At 37.7% G+C, this 23,503-nt stretch overlaps 1 protein-coding gene across 2 annotated transcripts in view; it reads left to right on the top strand.

The window, feature by feature from the left end:
- Nucleotides 1–531: 531 nt before the first annotated feature.
- Wdfy2 (WD repeat and FYVE domain containing 2) overlaps nt 532–23,503 on the top strand; it is a 153,482-nt gene continuing 130,510 nt past the window's right edge. For both annotated transcript variants that reach the window (XM_027928754.2, XM_027928757.2), the window contains exon 1: nt 532–897. In XM_027928754.2, coding sequence (XP_027784555.1) covers nt 761–897 — 137 coding nt within the window. In that variant the 5' untranslated portion in view covers nt 532–760. The remainder of the gene's footprint in view (nt 898–23,503) is intronic.

The following is a 23,503-nucleotide window of genomic DNA, read 5'->3' on the forward strand; positions in this document are numbered from 1 at the left end:
CCGCGCTTCATTGTTAAGACCACTGAGCCAGGTAACCCGAGCGCATGCCCAGTCACATCCCAACTAGCTCGGCTTCTTTCCTTCCTTCAGGCCTCTTCTTTTCCGGTACTGCAGAAGCGCATTACCCGTTCCACTTCCGCCCCCTTGTCAGGACATGTGGAGAGGGCGGGGACTCTGGCAAGCGCGTTGTCAGGGGTGTATACCCGCGCGTTCACGGGCGATTTAAGAGGGAGGGGACTAAACTTTGGGTGTGGAAGGTTTGAGACCGCGGTGAACGGACAACGCATGCGTCCGAGCAGTGCTGCCAAGCTCCAGGAGTTGGAAAGGGGCGGGGCGGAAATGCGCTGTTGGGCTGACGCTTGCGCATTGGCCACCAGTGCCCCGCCTCCTTTTACAGTTTTCCCCTCCTCCTACACCACCCTCCCGGAAGTGGAGCCGCCCTCGCGCCCACCAGCGGCCACCTCTGCGGCAGACCCTGCCCCCTGCCCCGCCCCTGCCCCGCCCCCTGGCTCTCCGCCCCTTCTTCTGGTGGTGGCGCCCGGTGGCATCCCGGGTAGTGGCGGTTTTGGTGCCCGAAGCCGGGAGCGCAGAGTCGTTCCCGGGCGAGGCGGCCAGGCTATGATTGCGGGTCCCCGGCGTCCCGCTCCGGCCAGCCAGCGTCCCTGTCTCAGCCTGTGCCGGTGCCCGTGCCCGAGCGATTTCCTCAGCCCGGCCCCGAGGCGCGGTTGTTGGCGGCGCCCCTGGCGCGCCCCCTCCTCCGATGGCGGCGGAAATCCAGCCCAAGCCGCTGACCCGCAAGCCGATTCTGCTGCAGCGGGTCGAGGGGTCTCAAGAGGTGGTGAATATGGCTGTGATCGTGCCCAAAGAGGAGGGCGTCATCAGTGTCTCAGAGGACAGGTACGGACTGCTGCCACTTGGTCGCGAGGAAGGCGGGACGGGCCGGCGGTCCCCGAGCGCGCGTGCCTCCACGTCGGCGCGAGTGTAGACAAGCTTTTCCAAGTTTTATTATAATACGCATCCTTGTAGTGCCTGTGTCCACCCGTAAGCTGCTGCATCTGTGTGGCTCCGCGAAGCAGAGACAGGACCCGGTCGTGCGCTCTGGCCTCATCCGCGGCCGGGTGGAGCCTGGGAGATCCGGGATGACCCTTGAGCTAACGGTGCGCCAGACACCGGACCTCGCTGCAGCTCTGGGCACGGGTGGGTTAGAGAGAGAAGCCGCTGGGGCCTGCAGGTGTGTGCCTAGGGAGGATGCTCCGAGCCGCCACCACAAGATAAACTAAAGATTTGGGAGTTGTTCTCTGGTACAGTTCTTAGGGCCCCAAACTGAGAAAGCAAATGCCAGTGCTTTCTCCTAGACATTCTCCCCTAATCCATACTTCCCGGACATCTTACCCTGAATTCAGGGAATATTATAAGTTGTGGAAAGAGTAACTTTGGGCTTCTGCGTGGTGCCTGCTCTCCTCTTATCTCTTCTAGCTTAAGGGGAAGCGCCTAGAACTTGCTGGGGACCACTGCTGCAAATAGCTTTTTGAGTTCCTTCCCTTTGCTTGCTTCCTTTATTTTTGCTTAATTTTGCTTAATTTGCAGAAGTGGAGCTGGTTGTTCTGCCTTCATTAGACTCCTTTGCATTGTGTTTTTACTTTAAGTTAATTCCCTTTAGTATGCAGAAATGAGGCTGAGGAAGGTAATTTCCAGAGGAATGCTGCTTGAATATTATAGTTATGGTAATGTATCTGGAAGTGTTACTCGGATGATATCTCAAGCATTCTAAAAATGTAACTTTGTAGAGATACAGGCAAGGATTTTTTTTTGTACCTTAAAACAGTAGTTAGGTCTTCTTAATAGAAGTTCAAATTATGCTGATGTAGAGAAAATTTCTCCCATGGTGGCTTCTGCAGTTGCACAGGTAAAGCAATAGTGTTCATTATTCTCTTTATGTTGATTTCAGCACTTTGTTTATAATGTGGCCTTAAAACTTTTGCTTGATAGATATGTTATATCTAGTTAAACTCACATGTGTATTATACATTCTAGTTTTCATCATGGCTCATACAAATGGCAGCTAACTCATTTCCCATCAATATCCAGTGGAAAACATTATAAACATACAGTCTGCAATGAATAGAAGAAATTCAGTGGCTGACTGGAATACATGATATAGGAGCCTTTTAAAATTCACAAACAGGTCTTAATAAGAATATCTAGTTTTTCCATAGGGGCAGAATTCTATTAAAAGAGATTGCTTCTGGACCTACAGATTCTATCTCATAGAACTATTTTATGGAATACATTCAATAAAATATATTGATGTCACTTTCTCACTATAGATTAAATTGATCAATTCCTAACTATTGTAAGAAAATTCTAAGTAAATTCATTGAAATGAGTATGAGAAGGAGAAAAGTAGTTAAATCTAAGCTCCTTTAATACTAGTTTTGAAACTTTTGATTTCCATTCCACTGCATTTACCTTAAAAGAAATAGCTTTAATGGTGTATATTTCAAAGTGTTTGGAGAAGCTAAAATTGTATGTATGGAAGAAGCTGTAGAATCAATTTCATTTTGATTATAGGATAAAAGAAACACAGTGTTTAACTATATTTTACTTTTCACTTTCCTAGTTTGTAATGTAAAGAATAGAAATTATTTTATCAGCATTACTATTAAATAAATAAGATCCATACAGAAATCCAGTATTGTTATTTAAAAAAAATTTTTTTTTTAGTTGTAGTTGGACACAATACCTTTATTTTATTTATTTATTTTTATGTGGTGCTGAGGATCAAACCCAGGGCCTTACACGTGCTAAGCAAGCGCTCTACCACTGAGCCCCAGCCCCAGCCCCTATTGTTCTTTTTTATATATTTTATTTTTACTCAGATTGGCAAGTCTGCTGCTTTACGTTATGCATTCAAGTCTGAAGACAACTGTAATTTAGAGCTGTTTCACTTACGGTTTTTATTAAGAAATTGATCTATATTCTTGCTTTTCAAAAATCCACTGTTAATGTCACCTGATATAATACTAAAGATATGAAGCTAGAATATTAATGTTCATGAAAACCTATAAATCCATGACCATAACTACTTCAGCTGGTAAATAGTCATCTTCATACTTGAATTATAAGGTTAAGCTACAAATAATGTCATACCTGAACACTGAATGTCTTATAAGTTCTTATGAAACCCTGGTTTTCTTTTTGACCTATGATTCCCTAAAAAAAAAACACTTAACATTTTCTGTTTTAAACAGTAATGTATATACTTCATGTCTATTTTATCATCTGTGAGTTCTCTAGGGAGTTGTGTGGGTTTATTCACTATAGTATCTGTAGGGCCCACACAGTGGCACAAACTCTAGGAGTTCCTGGATAAATGTTTATTGTTTCAGTGTAGTTTTTAGTTTTTTTTTTTCCCCCTGTGAAAGTGCTAAGATGTGGCGTCTTAGCTGTTGTAGACATTTAATTGGTATTTGTTGAATGAATATTTTGATGACCTACGAAAACCTTATACGGACAAATGTACACTGTGGGAAAAGTGTTGGACTGGGAGGCTTTAAGGTACCTTAAAATTCTGAAAGCCCACACATTACTTCATTTATTCCATCAATAAACATTTGAGTTCCTGTTGTGTTATAGTCACATGTATACACAATGATGAAAATGACAAAGTCTTTTGGGATGGTCCCAATACTAATTAGTGTGGAACATTTTATAATAATATTGTTTAATGAAACTCTAAGAGGTAGTATTGAAAGGAAATTTTTCAGATGGGGAAGAATGGCGGGATTCCATAGTCCTTATTGTCCTCTAAGTTTTACTTTCCTTTGGAGGATTATTTCATTTGGATTACCATTTTAACCCTCAATCAGTATCTTGGGATAATATTACTTAAATTTTCAAGCTCAAGAATGGATGAGAACTATTACCTTCAAGTTCACTTTAGAAAATTAGGACAACCTGGAACTTTTATTGTTATTAAAGGAGGAAACTTAAGGGAATATAAGAACTATAAAAACAATTTGAAATAATTAAAAAAAAAACAATTTGATACATGAGTAAAGATTTCTGGTACTACCATAACACAGAGCCTATTCCCAGAACTCACTGCCCTTTTCTGAGTTTGTTTTGGTTGTAACTATGGTCTATTTTCAAAGGATGCACCAAACTTTGGGTTCCTCATTTCCTAGCATCTTTTGGACTGTCTTTTCTGAGTAAATGCCATTTTACCATTCTGTGCTTAAAAACTTTATCTCAGACATCTTTGCCTTGTTTTGGTTAAGACATATGCTTGTAGTTTATCTGGGTCTTCCTTGTTTAGTGGCAGACTCTTAAGTGATAAAGCCAGGAGGGACTTCTCTCCAGGTGGGATCCAGCCCCATTCAGACCTTTATCTTTATTTATCTTTATAAGTTCTTTATTTGCTTGTCTTCACACAAGACAGCAATCTTACCATTCATACAGAGAGTTTCAGTAACTAGGTAGTTTCTATTGGACATTTATGGGAAATTTTTCTTTCCCCAGGAGATGACACAGTGCTCTGAAGACAGGTACAGAATTGCCTTCTGGAATTGCCAAAAAAAAATCTTCTCTGCTTGTGGTAGTTAGAGAAGACCAACAATCTCTTGCCCATATGGTCCTTGCAGGATGAGTGGGAGTTCATATGAAAAAGCTGGGATAATGGAAAGCAGTAAAATGCTAGGTAGAGGGGTCAAGAAAACTCCCATGTATTGAGAAGCATTGGAATGAGTTGATGATGACTGTAGACTGGAGCCATGTTTGTTTGGAACTTAGCTCAGCATTGTCACACTTTGAGCAGTGTGGAAAATCAGTGTCTCCAGGAAAGTAATTGGGTGCAAGGGTGCAGAACTTTTTCTGGAGAGTAGGTACTGTGAAGGGAAATGTTCTGAACCCCTACAGTAAATAAAAGGGGGTCAGATTTTCATCTTTTTTTGTTTGTTTTTTGGTGGTATAGTGGAACCCAACCCAAGAACTCATGCATGCTAGGAAGTGCTATATCACTGTGCTGTAGCCCTCAGATTTTCATCTTAATTGAAGGAGATCTGATGCTCAGTGCCTGGCATAAAGGAGATATGAAGTATATGTTCTTTTAACAAATCAAGAAACAACTGTTTGAATGGAAATGGGCTTGAGGCAGATGAGTTTCCATGAACAAGGACTCGTCAATTGAGCTTGAGAGAAATTTAGCAGCTTGCCTTGGGATAGAGATAGGCTGGAACAAGGAGGGGGTTGGATATTTTTCTCTCTATATGGCCTTTTGAACTACTATGATTCTAAGTGGCCATGCATACTTGACTATTTCTTGAAAAGATGTGTTAAAATTTCATTTTATCTTATAAATCTTGATAGTATTGGTTCATTTACCATTCACACTTCTTTTCATTGTGAAATTGTACTTAATTCTCTGCTTTAACTATTAGTTTCACTAATAATTAGATCTTGGCTCAATTAGTTTAGCTTTTGATAGAACTTTATGCACCATGTATTTTATAAGTTTTGCATAAATTTTTTAAGAAAGTAAGCATAGTTGTGAAATTGAGGACTTCTTGGAGTGACAGAGTGAGGTCTCTGAAATCAGCAAAATTAGAGCCCATCTAGATTAAATTTTGAGTGTGTGGAATCTCTAATGATATAAAATTAATAAATTTTCAACTCTGTATTTGAGACTTATCACTTAGCATTAATAATTGCGGGTTTCAAGGTTCTGAAGAGGGAACTTACCCCAAATGTTTTTTGAAAATCAGACTTTATTCTGAATTCAAGACATGCTAGTGAATCTGTCTTGAGACAGAATGCTTGTTTACCTTCTCTAAAGGTCAGCAAGAAATTTGACTTTTTTTTTTCCCCAATGGACCTTTATTTTATTTATTTATATGTGGTGTCGAGAATCGAACCCAGTGCCTCACACATGCTAGGCAAGCACTCTACCACTGAGCCACAACCCCAGCCCAAATTTGACCTTTTTTTAAAAGGAAAGATTACCGTGGGAAAGCTTGTTTAAGGAGGCTGAGTGTTGGAGGAATAGCTTGAGGTGATTCCAAAGTTCCCAGTGGTTCAGCATTTGTCACGTATGTGTTATTAAAAATGATTCTATGCAGGCTCTCATAGATCTCATTCAGTCTACATTCATATTTGAATATTGCAACACCATGAAAAATGTTAGAGTAGCAATTCTGACACTGACACTCCTAGAATGAGCAATTCTCTGATTACAACATACTGAACAGCTTATATCTCAGGCCCTACAAAACTTATATTGAAAAAGAAGAATAGATAAAAATCATAGATTGAAAGTAGTGGATAAGATTTAAGTAGCCCAGTAGCCTGGAAGAGACTTCAGAGAGGTAATCTTTTCCAAGCAAACAAAAGTCAAAATTTTTAAAAAAAAGGAAATCTGGCCAGGCGTGGTAATCCCAGTGGCTTGGGAGGCTGAGACAGGAGGATCATGAGTTCAAAGCCAGCCTCAGCAATGGTGAGGCTCTAAGCAACTCAGTGGGACTCTGTCTCTAAATGAAATACAATATAGGGCTGGGGATATGGCTTCCTGGTTGAGTGCCCCAGAGTTCAATCTCCGGTACCAAAAGTAAAAAAAAAAAAAAAAAAAAAAAAGGAAATCTGATATATTATTTGCACAGCATTTTCCCTGGCTATCTGTTTTCATTTTGCATTTGGCTGTGGGAGACATTTTTCTGTTTGTTGTTAAGAATCATCTTGATGTCATTAAAAATAATAAAAACATTTTGTGGCATTTAGAAATCAATAAGTAAATTGTGATTTAAGACTATTATAAGTAGTGATCTGTTGATATCTATGCCACTAAACAAAATTACATACATTTACCTGAGAAGAAAATGACCGTAAGACAAACTTTTCTTCCTAGTTATATCATCAGAATAGAAAAAATTCAGGAGGCAACGCTATTATTTTTATATGAATAGGTCTCCCAAGGAGAATGCTACAGTTAATCTAGAAATTCCCTAGCACAAAAAAAACAAAAAACCAAAGACCAAAAAACAAACAAAAAAACATCCTTGTGCAGCTTTAGAAAGCAGATTCTTTAACTAACTTTTTTTATTTTTGTTTCTGCCCTAATGGGGATTGAACCCAGGGGTGTTCTACCACTGAGCTGCATTCCAGCCCTTTTTATTTGTTTTATTTCAAAACAGTTTGCCAAATCTGGCCTGGAAATTGCAATCCTCCTGTTTCAGCCTCTAAGAAGTTGGGATTGTAGGTGGGCATCACCATGCCCAGCTTTTTTTTTTTTTTTAAAGGGCAAATGCTTAGTGGTCCAACACTTAATTTAGTCGTTAATGAAAATTAATTCAGAGGTGTAGAAACCAACCAATAAGACCAAAAGAGAAAAAAAATCATCTACTTGACCTTGGCAAGAAGTGCTGCTTTGTGCTCTCCAGTGGCTTTAATTTAAGATTCTTGGAAAAGAACTGGGACTAGGAGTCTCAGCCAGCTCTACTCTGCAGTGACCTTGGCATTCATTTCCTAGGGCATTTCATTGCTCAAACCCTCAGTTTCTTCATGTGGCAAAATAGTGAGTTGGACTTCATAGCACAATGATAAGTGTACATAGGGACTACATGAGTGTAAAGTCTCCGTAACCACGTCATCCTGCTATGTGAAGTGGAAGAAAGTGTGCAGAGTGCTTATGTGAAACTGTCCTTCTTGGCTCAGCCATAAAATGATGCTTCCAGAAGTCTTTGAATGGCAGTAGTTATTTGTTGCTGGATTTTAACAGAAGTATTAGTTTTGTACTAGTGCCTGATACCCAGTTGAACTGGATTCACTGCATTCCTGCTTCTAGATGAGTCCTTTATTTTCAAGTACTAAGCAGTTTAGCTCTGGATGGTTTACTTGCCCTGCATTGGTGTGTGGGTTGTCAAGAAAATGCTTTGGAAATTTTTTTGACTGCAAATCATAGTTAGAAATCTATCTGATGTTGTTACCTAAGACCCACATACTGTCACACATATGCACATGTATAACTGAAACAAGTTTTATGAAGTGATAGCCTTTTCATGTGACATGCACACTGAAGTTTGCTGTCCTTTTGTAGCCCATGTAAAATTCTAGTTAAAATCCTTTTCTTCTGGGTATGGTGGTGCATGTCTGTAATCCCAGCAGTTTGGGAGGCTGAGACAGGAGGATTGCAAGTTCAAAGTCAGCCTCAGCAATTTAGCAAGGCCCTAAGCAACTTATTGAGACCATGTCTCTAAATAAATAAAATACAAAAAATGACTGGGGATGTGGCTCAGTGGTTAAGCTCCCCTAGGCTCAATCCCCGGTTACAAAAAAAAAAAAAAAAAAAAAAAAAAAACAACCCAAAACTTATCAATTAAATCATAACACAATAATGGGTCATGCATTAGAGGATACAGTGCATATAGTACATTAGAGGAACTGTTAAAGTTTTGTGCCTTCTTTTTTTTCTCTCTATGTAGTTTTGGTTTTCCAGAAAATGGAAATGTAGTTTAACTTGGGGACTGACACCCTACTACCTTACCCAACCCCTGGCCTGCCCTGCCCTTTTGAAATTCCCACTGTGGTTATAGAATTGACCCAGTCTGACTGGAGGCCTCTATCCAAGTCAGGAGTTAACTATTCTAAACCTTTTCAGATCAGAGCCAGAGAATTCACAAAAAAACTAGGACTGCAGCAAAACTTAGTTGTTTGGCTGCATTTTGGCTTCCTGTGATATGTTCATTTATTACTGATTAAAACTTGAAAAAATGATGTATCTCATCTAAATTATGCATGTCATTGCTAACTTCTGTATGACACTCATTTTCCTTTTGACTGGACAGTTTATGGAGGTACTTGAAAATATTATGTGTTTCTATTAATTTTTAATTTTTTCTTCTCTTTAGTTTTCTAAGGATCAACTTAAATTTTAAGATATCATAATAATTCCTTTGGAGAATTGTTTACATTTTAAATAAAGATAATATAACCACAGTGAAGAATAACTGCTTATAAACCTCTCAGCATAATGCCTGTTAATATCATATATTACCTCTAGTAGTTTTTCTGATGCAGTTTTAAAATGTGATTTTACATAACTTATACTTTTAAATTCTTGTACCCACTTAAAATTGTATCAATAGCTACCTAATTTTTACTCATCTTTTAGGTAGGTGTATATTTTTCCTTTCCTCCAGTGTTTACTCATATATATTTAATGCTTGGACTATATGTACCTGTCCCTGGATCTCTCATCATGAGTGAAGTTTAGACTATATTCAAAGAATTTTCAATATAATGAATATGTTAGAATCTATCCATCCCATATTGTTGACTAGTTAGATCATTTTCAATTTTATAAATGCTATGATAAACATTGTTAAGCTTATAGACATCCTCCCTCCTCAATTAAAAAAATTTATTTTGGAAAGATTGTAAGAAGATTGCCATATTAGTTTTCAGAAGGCTTGTGTCCCTTTAAAATATTTCTAGTAATATGACACATGAAAATATTCATTTTGCCACACATGACTAACCATGGATATTATTTTTTTAAGTTCTTCATACTTGTTTAAAAATGGTGGCATTTCATTTATGTTTAATTTCTCTATTTTGACTGGCTACTGAATGTTTTTCTGTTTGTTTGTATACAAAATTGTTTTTCCACTTGTGAATCATCTGTTCCTGTCCTTTGTCTATTTCTCCATTAAAGTCTCCTGGCTCTCCTTAGCAATTTCTTGTACATATAGTCTATACATAAAGTAAGACTGTTGATCCCTATGCCTGTTGTATATCCAGAGAGATTTTTTCCACTTCTTTGCCTTTTATTTTTTATATAGAGAAGATTTACCATTTAGTTCTCTTTTTTTTTTTTTTTTTGCTACCAGGACTTGAATCCAGGGATTCTGGGGGCACTTATCCCCTGAGCCACATCTCCAATCCTTTTTTATTTTTATTTGATAACAGGGTCTCACTAAGTTGCTGAGGCTGGCTTTGAATTTGTGATCCTACCGCCTCAGCGTCCCAAGTTGCTCAGATTATAGGCATGTGACATTATGCCTGACTCTGTCCTTCTTAGTAATAGAAATTTGTTCCATCACTCCTAATTTTTAAAAGAATTCTTTCCCCAGAGATTCATCAAGTATTCATTTTCTGTTCATCATAGTTATATAATTTGATGAAAAATAACTTTTTAATTTATTTGCAGTGCATTTCATTGTGTGGCATAAATTGGGGATTTGTCTAAATTTGCTGTTGATTATTTGAACATTGCTTATTGAATGGTTATGTTTTCTTTTGTATGTATTTTTGAAACTACCTTTAATCACAAAATTAAGTTCTCATAATCTGCAGGACCTAACTTGGCCTCTGTTGTATTTTACGAATCTCTTTGCCCCTTTTAATACTAGTTCTACAATTTTAATTATTGTAGCTAATGAGTTATTCTTGACTGCTTGCCATTATGTGTCTGCAATAATAGCCTGAATCTCTCTGACATGGTCAGTAAGTTAATGGGAAATCATTTGGCTTCAGACATTGGCTCTTTCCCAACTTGATGATTTCACAGATCCATTTTCCACATTGGGAATAGTGATTCTTCTGAGGTTGTAAGAGATAATCTTCCTACAGCATTTGGAGGTACTTGGAGCATAGACGGTGCTCAGAAAAGTTTGTTTTATTCTTTGTTTATGATCCCAACACGCCTCTGGGTAGGTAAGTTTTTCTGTTGTGGTTCCAGTAAGGCTTGGCTGTTCTGAGTTACCTTGGATATACAAAGATTGAGCTTTTGAACTTTTTGTTTTTCACAGTCAGCCCTTTTTTGTCTTATCTAGATTTACAAAGGTGAGGTTAACTCCCTCACCCCCCTTTTTTTTAATGCTTATTTTTTAGTTGTAGTTGGACACAATACCTTATTTATTTATTTATATGTGGTGCTGAGGATCGAACCCAGGGCCTCACACATGCAAGGCGAGCGCTCTATCGCTGAGCCACAACCCCACCCCAACTCCCTCATCTTTTTATCACCACTTCTTAAACCTGTCCTGGGAAAGCCAGTGTTGTAGGTGGGCGCTGTATTCTTGGCAGCCTTCTCTGTCTCCATTTACTGTCTTGCCTGAAATAGTGTGCTCATTGTCCCCACAGGGCTCCTGGATGGCAGGTGCTTTATCTTCCATGTCTTCTATGGAAATAAATTTAGGGAGAGAGAAAGCTCTAACTAAACTTCAGTTGGAAGACTGAGCATTATAAATAGGCAACTAGACTTCAGTCCACTCTCAGATTTCGTGTGGTCCACACATAGTATTGTTATTTTTTTTCTATTTAGTTTATTTTTTATTCGTTCTTTTTAGTTATACATGACAGTAGAGTATATTTTGACATATTTATATAAATGTGGAGTACATCTTATTCTAGTTAGGATGCCATCTTGTATTGTACATGATGTGGAGATTCACTGGTATATTCATATATGTACCTAAGAAAGTTATGTCGGATTCATTCCACTGTCTTTCGTATAACTGTCCTCCGTCCCTTCCCTTTATTCCCCTTTGTCAAATCTACTGATCGTCTATTCTTCCCCTCCCCACCTTGTTGCATGTGTAGTGTTTTTAGTTTTGGGTTTGTAGGCAAGGTTTAAAATAATGGATTTCACATAAAAATCCAAATTGCCTGTTTCTTTTTTGACAAACTGGAAGATGTAGCTATGCCAGGCTGTGAATCCCCCTCCCTTGGACCCCTTGCTTTTTCTCTAGCCACTTAGGCTAAAGTCATCCTAGTCTGGCCCTAAGAGATATAACCTGTGCCACCCAGCGTGCCTACTGCTAAGAAAATGGCACATGAGACCCACAGAGTCTTCTCCAAGATCTAAAAGGCTTCCCCTTTTATGGAGTAAGTAGTTAGAGCTTTTTTGGCATTTTGGAAGAAGAAGAAGAAAAATGAAATATCAGGAAAGACTGTTTCTAAAAGTCTAAGTGCAGGTGAAGGGAGGAAGCACATACATTAAAAATTCAGACACATTTTATAACAGTTCCTGATGTTATACTCAGTAAATATATAAATAAAGATATGCATTGGTAAATTAGGGCTGGCATTTACCCTCCCTGTTTCTTCTCTGGAGTCTTTGTTTGGGGCTGGGCACTGGAGTCTGGGAATCCTGGGTTTGACATTTAGTTGCTGCCACTTACTAGCTAGGGGATCTTAGGCTAGTAAATCTTCTCGGCTGTAAAATGGAAGTTAAAATAATACCTACCTCAGAGGATTATTCTGAGTGTTCAGTTGTCCCACATTATAAAGGGTTGGCACCAAGCTAGTCTGTTAGTGTTCCTCCCCTTTCCTCCAAACTCTGTTTTTCTAATTCCTTAACTACTGTCTTACCTAATTCTTCTTTGTTCTTTGTCTTTAAATCAGTCCTTGTGTGCCCTTTTCCTCCCCACTCTTACCTTGTAAATCAGTACTTCTGGAAGAGTCCTCAGGCATCACACTTGTTCAGTGACCTTTTCCTTCATCAGTCCTCATCTGGAAATGACTTCGTACAATTTTTAAATGTAATTTTATTTATTTTTTTGCAATGCTGGGGATTGAACCTGCATGTTAGGCAAACGTTCTGCCACTGAGCTGCACCCCCAGCCCTTCTCCTAATAAATTGCATAATATTGTGAACATATTTTCTATATCATAAGGTCCTACAAATGTTAGGGATTGTTATTATTTAACTGATCATAAATATGGAAAATGAAAGCACATGTTTCTATCTTCATTTGGAAAGTATTTATGGATGTAATATTTAAATACATTGAAATTCTAATTTTAGAAAAACTTAAAACTACTTTGTTGTTTTTTATTTCCTAGATCTGGATTCATATTTTAATAGAGTCATCCCATGCCTTCCTCTTAGAATTTCATTAATCTGTTTTAGTGTTTATTGACCTTGTTGAACTTTGGAAAATGCTACCTGTTTAACATTTTAGAGGTTGATTTTGTTAGGGGAAAATGAATTGGGAATGGTTCATTTATTTCATTATATTTTGATTTTTGGAATAATTTTGAATGTATAAATGGAATGATAAATTCTCATTGCATTTTAAAGTTTAGATTGTTAAACAATTGGAGGAATAAATACTTTTTCTTCAGAAGGTAGAGTTAAATTAGGAAGGTTTCTTAGACTTAATTTGAATAGTTAATTGAAATAGCATGCTGTTTGGATGGATTAAATTGGCAAGGAATTTTGGTTGCAACATTACTTCTCTGATTTATTTTTCTTGCTGAGCTTCCATTTGGGAAGTTTCTGTTGTTATCAGACATGCATGATGTAGATCTTTGAGCTTTGACTGGATAGGTAAAGGTTGAAGAAACCAAGTTCACTCAATGTGAAAGGTTCTAAGTAGCCTAGGGAGAGGATGAGGCCCTGGCAGGTGTTCTTGAAGGTTCCGGAAGCATGTGTGGATGTGCCTGCAGTTACAGGTGCAGTTTCTTCTGAGTGGACTCCTCCCTCTCCCTATTTTAAGTTTTTTGTTACTTTTCTTTTTAACAGTGTTCTACCTCACTCTTTAATAATTTCTAATGATTAATTTTTAAGAGTTGCATTCTTGAAGTATCAGTATCAGTTTTGAACCCAGAAGAACTATATGTGCCCCAAAATGTTGATCCATTAGGTGAACAGAAGGTTTATTTCTTGAGATTGCTGTATATATTTCTTGAGATAGCTTCCAGTGGTCAGAGACACTTTTCTAAGTGTGCATAGTTTAATTGAAGCTTTTGCATTTTTGGATTAGGCTCTTTTTATTGCCAAATAAATACCGAGAAATCACATTCTTGAGCATCAAGAACTAAATTTGAACTTGAAGACTGGAAACAATGAACAGTTTTTATATTGCATAAATATGAAGTTTGTCCTTTTGGGGATGCTGCCCTGGTCAGTATTTTCAGTGCTCGGAATTGCTTATTTCTGCTTCTCCAAAACTTTCAATTACAAAATTGATCTGTCTGTTGCTTTAGTTGCAGACTAGTCATCCTTATATATGTGGGAAAATATGAGGTTAATGCTGGTGACAAATGCTTGATGAGTCAACTGGCAGAGAGAATGGGATTGAAATGACAGAAACACTTAGTTACTTGAAATGGAATTTAGCTAGGAGATTATTAAATTGAATATTAAATAATCATAGTTGAGAAGAAATATGGTTTGCAGGTTACAACAAGTTACTGTTTAGTAGTTCATGTCCCATGGGGATTAATTAATCCATACCATAAGTGAAGTTCTAAATATTTGAATAAAAAAAATCAGGTAAAAATAGGTAAGATACTGGCAGTTACATCTAAAAAACAAATAGCCATGCTTTTAAGTTGATAGTACATGCATATGTAAAATTCAAAAGGCTGTGCTGAGAAAAGGCAAGCTCCCTCTCTCATGGGCTTTAAGGTTTTATGAAAGAAAAACTGATAGGACTTGCACGTGTTCTGACCTGCGCCCTGGTGTAGATCTCTGTGGGCATTTCTGTTTTAACAGCTGCAAATTTTTTACTTAAAAAACTGCTCTGGGGATTAGCAATGCTTGTTGGTGTCCATCCTTCAGTAATCTCCTGCTCCCCCTCCTTCTTCCTGGTTCCTTCACTCTCTTCTCACTCTCTCCCATCCTCCTCCTTCTCCCTTCTCCATCTGCTGATAGCTGCATTCCCTCAGCACACTTCATGTGTTTAATTATTTATCTTCCGCTCTGGTGTTCTTATCACCCCCCACCCCCACCCCTCGAGTCTTCTAGCTTAGGATTTAAACCTAGTAGGCAAAATTGGAGACATATATTGGAGGTTTGCATTGTGTGAGAGATTGCTGTGAGGGAGGAAGTCACTGTGTAAAAGCATTTGTCTTCTAATGCTGTAGAGTGTTGGAGTCTCTTAATTCAATACAGAAACCAGTTCTTGAATTTCCTGGCAAGAGTCTCAAGTATCTTGCAGAATCTGAGGTCAGGGATGCATGTGAACCTTAGGAATAGAAATAAAGACTGGAGTGGCGCACAGTGGCGCACTCCTGTAATCCCATTGGCTCAGGAGGCTGAGGCAGGAGGATTGCAAATCAAAGCCAGCCTCAGAAACTTAGTGAGGCCCTAAGCAACTCATTGAGACCCTGTCTCAAAATAAAATACAAAAAAGGACTGGGGATGTGGCTCAGTAGTTGAGTGCACCTGAGTTCAGTCCCTGGTATAAGGAAAAAAAAAAAAAAAAAAAAGATTGGAGCACACAGAGAACCAAGGAGTCCCCTCCCCCTGCTACCCATTGGGTCCCCTGTATCTGCTTCATTCTTGTTTCTCTTAGTCACATTGACTTCATATTTTTCTTTCTTAGTCCACATGGCAGAACATGGCTGCCAGCTGCATTGAAATATCACATGTTACAGAATCTAGATAAGCATGGAGACACTGATGTTGAGTTCCCAGTCCTAGTTCTAGAATTCCTTAGGAAGGGACTTGGTGATCCAGCCAAGGTCAGCTGTCCACTCTGGGCTGTGATTAGAAGTGGGTCATGTTGGAGGAATATGGCAATTCCTGCTGCCACCTATGGATGGGGAGAGAAGGGAACGGGTGAGGCAAGCCTCAGAAAAGGGATATGGTCCAGGAGGTACACACTGCTAGGCTCTGTGGGCATGAGATGCCTGTGTTCTTGTAGCTTGGTTATGTTGGTTATTGCTCTGGTATCAGCAGGATAATGAATACTGACTCTTGCTTTGCTCCTGACCTTCATTGCTGTTTTTCTTGAAATCTCCTTTTGTAGCACTTGATATGTTCAGGTAGCCATTTTCTCCTATTGTGGATTTGACGTGTGGTCTACTATTTTCTTGTAATGACTATAAAATGAGGAAGGGTAGGTGTTTTACCATGAATGTATATCAAGCAAAAGCCATTATTATGTGACAGATACCACTCCTGTGTATACCACCTATGATAATCATATTTCCCAAACTCCAAATCAGAACACATGGCTCAATAAAAGGCCTTTTCCCCTGGATGGATGAACTTATTAAATTGCATTTTGTGATACATTTAACAAACAAACTGAAATTTTTAAAACAACATGAAACTAGGCTGTCAAGCATTATGGGCACAGTATATATTCTGTCTCAAGGAGAAGACTCAGAAACCTCAAGTTTAATAATACTTAATAGCAAACTTTTTCTGAGCATATACTGTGTGCCAGGCACTGTGTTGAGCACTTTATGTGCTTTTTAAAAATTTTTTATTTTTATGTATTTTTTAGTTGTAGATGGACACAATATCTTTATTTATTTATCTTTATGTGGTGCTGAGGATCGAACCCAGCGCCTCACACATATAAGGCAGGTGCTCTACCACTGAGCTATAGCTCCAGCCCTTATGTGCCTTTTTTTCATTGAATCCTTAAGGTGATTTTGTGTGTCTAGTATTTCACTCTGATTTTAAAGATGAGACAGATGGGAACAAGAAGAGGCACCATGGGGAAGTGGACTACATTGCTCTTCCATTCGCTGCTCTGTGCTTTGCTACCTGTCTATGATACTCTGCGGAAGAAGGTTCAGAAGGTCAAGAATGGAGGCTCCGTGGACATAACATTGTGTTGAAATTTTGAGGGAAAGCTAACAAGTCAGCTAACCAATCAGGATAGACACCACTAAGAAATCCCTTTTATACTCTTGCAACTCCCTTTTTTACTGGCTCTGAATTCAGTATTGGTGTTACAAAACCATAGTTGGGACTATGAATTACATCAGGAATGGCTCTGCATTTAGTGTCAGGTAGTAGGTTTTTTGAATGAGAAAAGCCTTCTAGGCTGCACTGGACCTTTATCAGTTAGATGTAATCAAGAAAAGAATTGATTTTTCTCACATACCAGAACATGCAGAGATAGGTGGTTTTCATATCTTTCTGTTCTACCATCGCTAGTATGTTGCTTTCATTCTTCTAGTGACTCTATGGTTGAAGATGACTCTTTGACCTTCAAAGATCACATCTGGCCATAAGTGTCACAAAATGGGGACATTTGTTTGTTTATTTTTAATTTTTAAATTTTTTTTGGTACTGGGGATTTAACCCAGGGTCACTTAACCACTGAGTCACATCCCTAGCACTTTTTAAATGTTTTGTTTAGAGACAGGGTTTTGTTGAGCTGCTTAGGGCCTCTCTGAATTGCTTAGAGCTTTGATAAGTTGCTAAGGCTGGTTTTGAACTCATGATCCTCCTTCCTCAACCTCCCAAGCTGCTAGGATTACAGGCATACACCTCATTAGTTTATTTATTTATTTATTTTAGCTGACTACAATGACAACAGAACAACTTGGAAACTGGGGAAAGTACTTATAGATAGTCCCTGACTCACTGTGATTTGACTTAATAATTTTTTTACTTTATGGTGGTGCAAAAAGATCTACATTCAGAAGAAACCATATTTTTGGATTTTGAATTTTGATCTTTTGCTGGGCAGCAATATGCAGTACAGTCCTTTCTTGGAGCAGGGTAGCTCCAAGTCAGCTAGTGTGAATCACAAGGTAATCACAAGGTAAATAACCACTACTGTACTGTGCTCCACCATTTTGTAGATACAGGTATTCGATAAATTGCATGAGATATTAAACACTTTATTATAAGCATTGTGTTAGATGATTTTGCCTGACTCTAGGCTAATGTAAGTGTTCTGAGCATACTTTTAAGTAAGACAGATATTTAATAGGTTAGGTAAATTATATGAATTTTTGATTGGTTGTATTTGCAATTTACCATGGGATTATTGGTGTGTAACTCCATTGTCAGCCCAAGAGAACCTATAGATTGATCTCACATGAGGCCTTTAGCTAGAGGAACTCCTGTGTTTACTTGGACCAATGCTGGCTTCTAGGTTTCAGCAGGTTTGTCTCCAAATGGGTCCCATTTGAATTTCATGCCCTGAAAAGTGATTATAACTTCTCCCTCTCCCCAACTCTGCCTTTTTTGGTTGTGTTGTGAGACTATCTTTGCTATTTGGAATCTATTCCCAAATTGGATGGAATGTTGTAATCTAAATCTGTATATCTGGGTACCTGTATATTCTTGGGTTCTTAGATGTAGGCCTGAGACTTCAGTAATTAATGTATTTGTATGTTTTGGCCGAGTACCACCCTGAAGTTCATCAGTTATTCTGTCAAATAGAATTAACAGAAAGTTGGCCAATTCATGACAGCCTTTAAGAATCACCAGAATTCACTCTGTTTTCTTCTTATTTAGACAACAAATATTAAATTGCCAAAAGATTTCTAGGTGTTAGCCATTGTATTTCTAACAGTATTTTCATTCCAGAACATCTGGAGTAGAAGTTCCTTTGAAGGGGGTCAGCCTTCAGGGTTGCTTGGCCCAGTCTGGAGCATCTGGAGTCTGTAGGCTGAGTGCTGTTTCCTGGGAGAAATTTGTCTAGCTACTTTAAAGGACTGAAAAAGGATAGAAGTCACCTCACTGGGGATACTTTTGGGTTTAATGTTACACATACAATAACAAAATCATCAACCTGGCCACATTTTCTCAGTGATATTTTGAGCAAGATAACTGAAGGATATTTTCTTTACATTATAATGTAAATAATTTGTCCACAGTTTAAACCACAGAATTGTTCTTGGGCTATTGGCAAGCATTGTGCTGTGGTTGAAAGAGCTTTGGAGAAGGATTTTAGGACCTGAGTTAAAACCACTCTGCTCTCACTTATTCTAAATCTTTCTGAGGGTCAACTTCCTAAATTATAAATCAGGAGAATAATATAACCTTCTTCATAGATTTTTGAGAAGAATTAAGTGAAACAATGGGTATGAAAATTCTGTTCTGGTGTGTGTGTGTGTAGTACTAGGGATTGAGTTTGGGGTGCTCTCCCACTGAGCTACATCACCAGCCCTTTTTAATTTTTATTTTCAAGACAGGATCTCACTAAGTTGCCAGCCTGGCCTTGAACTTGAGCACTCCTCCTGCTTCAGCCTCCTAGTAGCTGGGATTACAGGTGTGTTCCATTGCTCCCTTGAAAGGATTTAAGTTATAAGTGTTGTGAGACCTATGAAAAGTCTTTGTGAAGCATTATTAGGGGTTATAGACTGGTCACAGGGTGAAAGGCAGGTAACATAAAGGAGTGTGGTGGCATATTTTGCCTGTGTCAGAGACTGAAGAAGAAGTGGGGATTGTGGCATACTGGAATGCATGTTTGCTCTGTCAGAATGCAGAAACAGTGTCTCTAGATCCCTGGATTTTTCCAGAAGCGCTAGAAATCCAGATTTTCATGTGAAATCTTTTTTTTTTTAATATTTTTTAGTTGTACATGGATGCAGTCTCTTTATTTTGTTTATTTACTTTTATGTAGTGCTGAGGATCGAACCCAGTGCCTCATACATGGGAGACAAGTGCTTTACTGTTGATCCACACCCCAGCCAACCAGAAAATCTTTTGATTTTAAAAGTTAGTGCAATTTTGTTTTAAACATTTCACATCAAGCATAATGTAATAACTAGAGCCAGCCCTTTGTGTTATATATATTAATTTTTAAAACAATGCATTCCGATTTATAATGTTTATTAATAAGGTTTTCAGTTATTTAGAAAAGACATTTTTATTAGGGTCGCCTCCGTCATCTTGCCCCCTTAGAAGTTTCTGCTTCATATTTTCCTCTGAAAGGTATTCTCTGAATGTGTTGAGAAGAACATATCACTATGAAACTGATGCGGAGAGGCCATTTTAATAGTTAGGAAGCAGCCTAAGTCTTGATTTTTAGTTAAGAAACGGAATGTTCCTAAAGCCTTAGAAAAGGGGAGTTTATTATGAGCTCACAGAATAACTCCAGGAAGCCAAGGACAGAGGGAATGGGGCTAGGCCTTAATGAATGCCAAGACTCTGGAACAGAGATACTTGAAGACTGTGTGGAGTGATGCTATGCAATTATTTAAGTTTAAATTTAAATTGATTAAAATAAAAAAATCCTTTAGTGGCATCAGCCATATTTCAAGTGAAATAAATGTATTTCAAAGAGTTATGAGGATTAAGGGATATAATATATAAAGATGTAATAAGGGGCCTGGTAACTAGTAAATAATCAATGGATGTTAGCTCTCATTATTAGAGAGATATTAGAAAGATTTTCACCTTTCTACCCATGAAAGATGAAAGTTCAGTATTGAATGATAGAGAATCATGGTGGATGTGGATTGTGCAAATATGAACAATTTTTACAAAATATGTATGATTAAACCAAAGGACATTCTGTCAGAAATTTATGAGAAGAAAACAACTTTGATGTAAATGAAGAAGCTGTACTTTACAGTTATTACTTGTGGAATTCTTTGCAGGGCATTGTAAATATTCCTGTTAGGAACTAAAGTTACATAACTTATTGGAACTAGAACTCTCCCAGCATTTTTTCATGGTATATTGTTTCCAAAATGACTTTTTTTTTCATTATTACTCTGTAAGGTTTTTCTTCTCTTTTATTTTGGTATGAATTGCAAATTTTCATTTATTTTTTTTTTTTTTTAAATCCGAAAGCATAAAGCAGAGAGGGCAAAAGGTAATATTGGGTTGTGGACCAACCTGGATATTTCTGCTACTCAACCACTCACTGTGTGACGACTTCTCTCAGAAGTCATTTAAAAAATGAAGTCATTTTAAAAATGCATCATAGTCCTTGTGAGGATTAAAGGACAGAAGGAGTTTGTATGTATGTATGCTACAATTTTTAGACATTACAAAAATGTGTCCATTCAGATAATATTTGCAATTGAAAAATTTATATGATTTGGTTTTAGGGGGAATTTTGGGTCCCTAATTCCAGGTGCAGCATCAGGTATGTTTTTGTAAGCACTTATATGTTAAATTAATATTCCAGGAATTTATGGACTATTCATTGGAGACAAGATTGCCTGTAGATAAGACCATCATTCCTCTTGCTTATTTACCTTAGTGCTGTATCTAGGTCAAGTGTTTTTTATAACTAGATAATTGGGAAACAAACACTGTAAATGATAGCTTTGTAATAATCTAGAAACTGGATTTTAAAGCATCAGTGTAGAAAATTACCCTTCACAGTGGCACTGGTATTGGGTCTTTTGTTAATAATTATATTTTGTTTCTATCAATTGAATGTGAACAGGAAGGTGAAAAGGCCCAAAGTAGAGTATTCATAATAACACATTCAAAGCATTGACAGTTGATCTTGCCAAAATTATAGAAAGTGGATATAAGAACTAGAAACAGTTTTGGGATTTTTATTTTGAGATTTGGGACATTTAGTGTTAGGACAAGCAACCCTCTGTGTAGGATTATAGCTCCTGGGACATCTATATTTAAGCTATTCAGAAAAAAAAAATAAAGAGTTTAGCTTATATTTAAGGACACAGAAGATATTTTAGAAAGAGTTCCATAAAAGTGATAAGGGCTGGGAATTCGGCTCATCAATAGAGTGCTTGACTAGCATACATAAGGCCCTAGGTTTAATCCCCAACATCAGCAAACAAACAAAACAATTAAAAGAAAGAAAATTACAGTGTTCAAAGAGTCTTCTGTTTGTTACCTTGAGAATTCACACAAGAGATTGATTCAGTGTGCTGAGACGTCAAATATATGCATCCATTATATGGTGCATTAACCAACCCAGTTTTCCATCTTTAAAGGCTAAATTGATTCTAAAGGGAATTCCTCAGAGAATTTGTGTGTGTGTGTGTGTGTGTGTGTGTGTGTGTGTGTGTGTGTGTGCAGTACTAGGGATTAAACTCTGGGGTCCTCTACTTCTGAGCCACATCCCTAGCTCCCCCACCTTTAAATTTTTTTTCTTTTATTTTTAATTGGTGCATTATAATTGTACTTAATGGTTGGTTTCGTTGTTGCATATTCATCGGGCATACAATATAACAATATAATGTGGACAGTATCATTCCTCAGTATTTCCCCTTTCCTTTCTCCCCAGTCCTTTTATTTTGAGATAAGGTCTTGCTGAGTTGCCCAGGCTGGTCTCAAACTTTGCAGTCCTCTTGTTTCAGCCTTCTGAATAGCTGAGATTATAGGTGTGTACCACTGCATCTGGCTCCTAGGAGATTTGATTTAAGAGTAGCCCTGAAGGTCTACTTGTAGTTTGTTCTGTTTTGTAAACAACCCCAAAGGAGTTATTTTGAATCAGTGTTAATTGTTTAAAAATGGAATTGAATCGTAGGTGCTTATAATTCTTGTTTTTTGTCTGACTTATACCCAAGTCCAGAGGGTAACACTAAAATGGCAGTGACAAGTTCCTCTGTGTGAAAGGCATGATGATTTCTGGGTTTGGGGTGATGAATGCACAGGGCTGGTTGTGCATAGACAGAAAGGGAACATTTCTCTCCTCAAATAGCTAGAGCTGGGTATGTTCTCTAAGTTGGATTCTGGATGGTGTATCATCATTGCTGTTTTGTCCCAAATTTATTTGACCTTCTTTAGCCTAATAGTCAACTATCTTAATTCTTCCATTGGTGATTTTGTTGTTGTTGTTATTGAGATAGGTTCTTTCTGAATTGCCCACCCTGGTCTCCAGTCATGGGCTTGGGTGATCCTTCTACTTCAGTCATCCAAGGAGATGGGACTCAGGTATGTGTCACTATGTAAAAGGTCAGTGGTGATTTCTATGAATAGAAATTTTCAGGGATTTTGGGAGTACTAACAAAGTTAAAGATGAAGGCTTAAGGGGAGAGTAATAACAGTTTGCCAATTGATTCCCATTTAATTTGTTGTACATATTAATGGAAACAAAGAGAATAACTTTGTTGACACAAAGTAATGCTTTCATACTGTCCTCTACTTTAAACAGATATAGAGATAAGTTGGTATCACCTTGAGTGATTATGTCTAAAATTAAGTAAAGTGAATATCTTAAAATCCCTGCCGAGTGCTCATTTATTTAGGAAATTTATGGTTTTCCCCTAAATAAATGTGCAAAAGTAAGGCATTATGTATTACTTACTATTATATATTCATTACTTATTATGTACACATAAATGTGTATATGTATATATTTATATATGTGTGTGTGTATATATATGTATATGTGTATATATATAATATATATATAAATAATGTGATCAATATCATTCCCCAGTATTTCCCCTTTCATTCATATACATATATTTTTTATATATATATATATATATATATATATATATATATATATATATTGAACTTACTAGAGGAAATTTTCCTAACTAGAACCCGTTAGAATTCTCTTAAATAGATCCTATTTGAATTCTTGCTTATGCACATAAACTATTCTCATTAAAAAAAATTTTTTTTTAGTCGTATGTGGACACAATACCTTTATTTATTTATTTGTATGTGGTGCTGAGGATCTAACCCAATTCCTCACTGGGTTCACCACTGAGCTACAACCCCAGCCCAACTATTCACATTTTTAATCTGTGTACTTTTGTATCATTTAACTCATAATTTGCAGATATGAGGAACAAACAAAGTTGTTTGCATCCAGTAATGTTACTTACCTTGTTTTGGTGAGGATTAGTGTGAAAGTAACAT

The sequence above is a fragment of the Marmota flaviventris genome, chromosome 4, assembly GCF_047511675.1.
Source record: "Marmota flaviventris isolate mMarFla1 chromosome 4, mMarFla1.hap1, whole genome shotgun sequence".
NCBI lineage: Eukaryota > Metazoa > Chordata > Mammalia > Rodentia > Sciuridae > Marmota > Marmota flaviventris.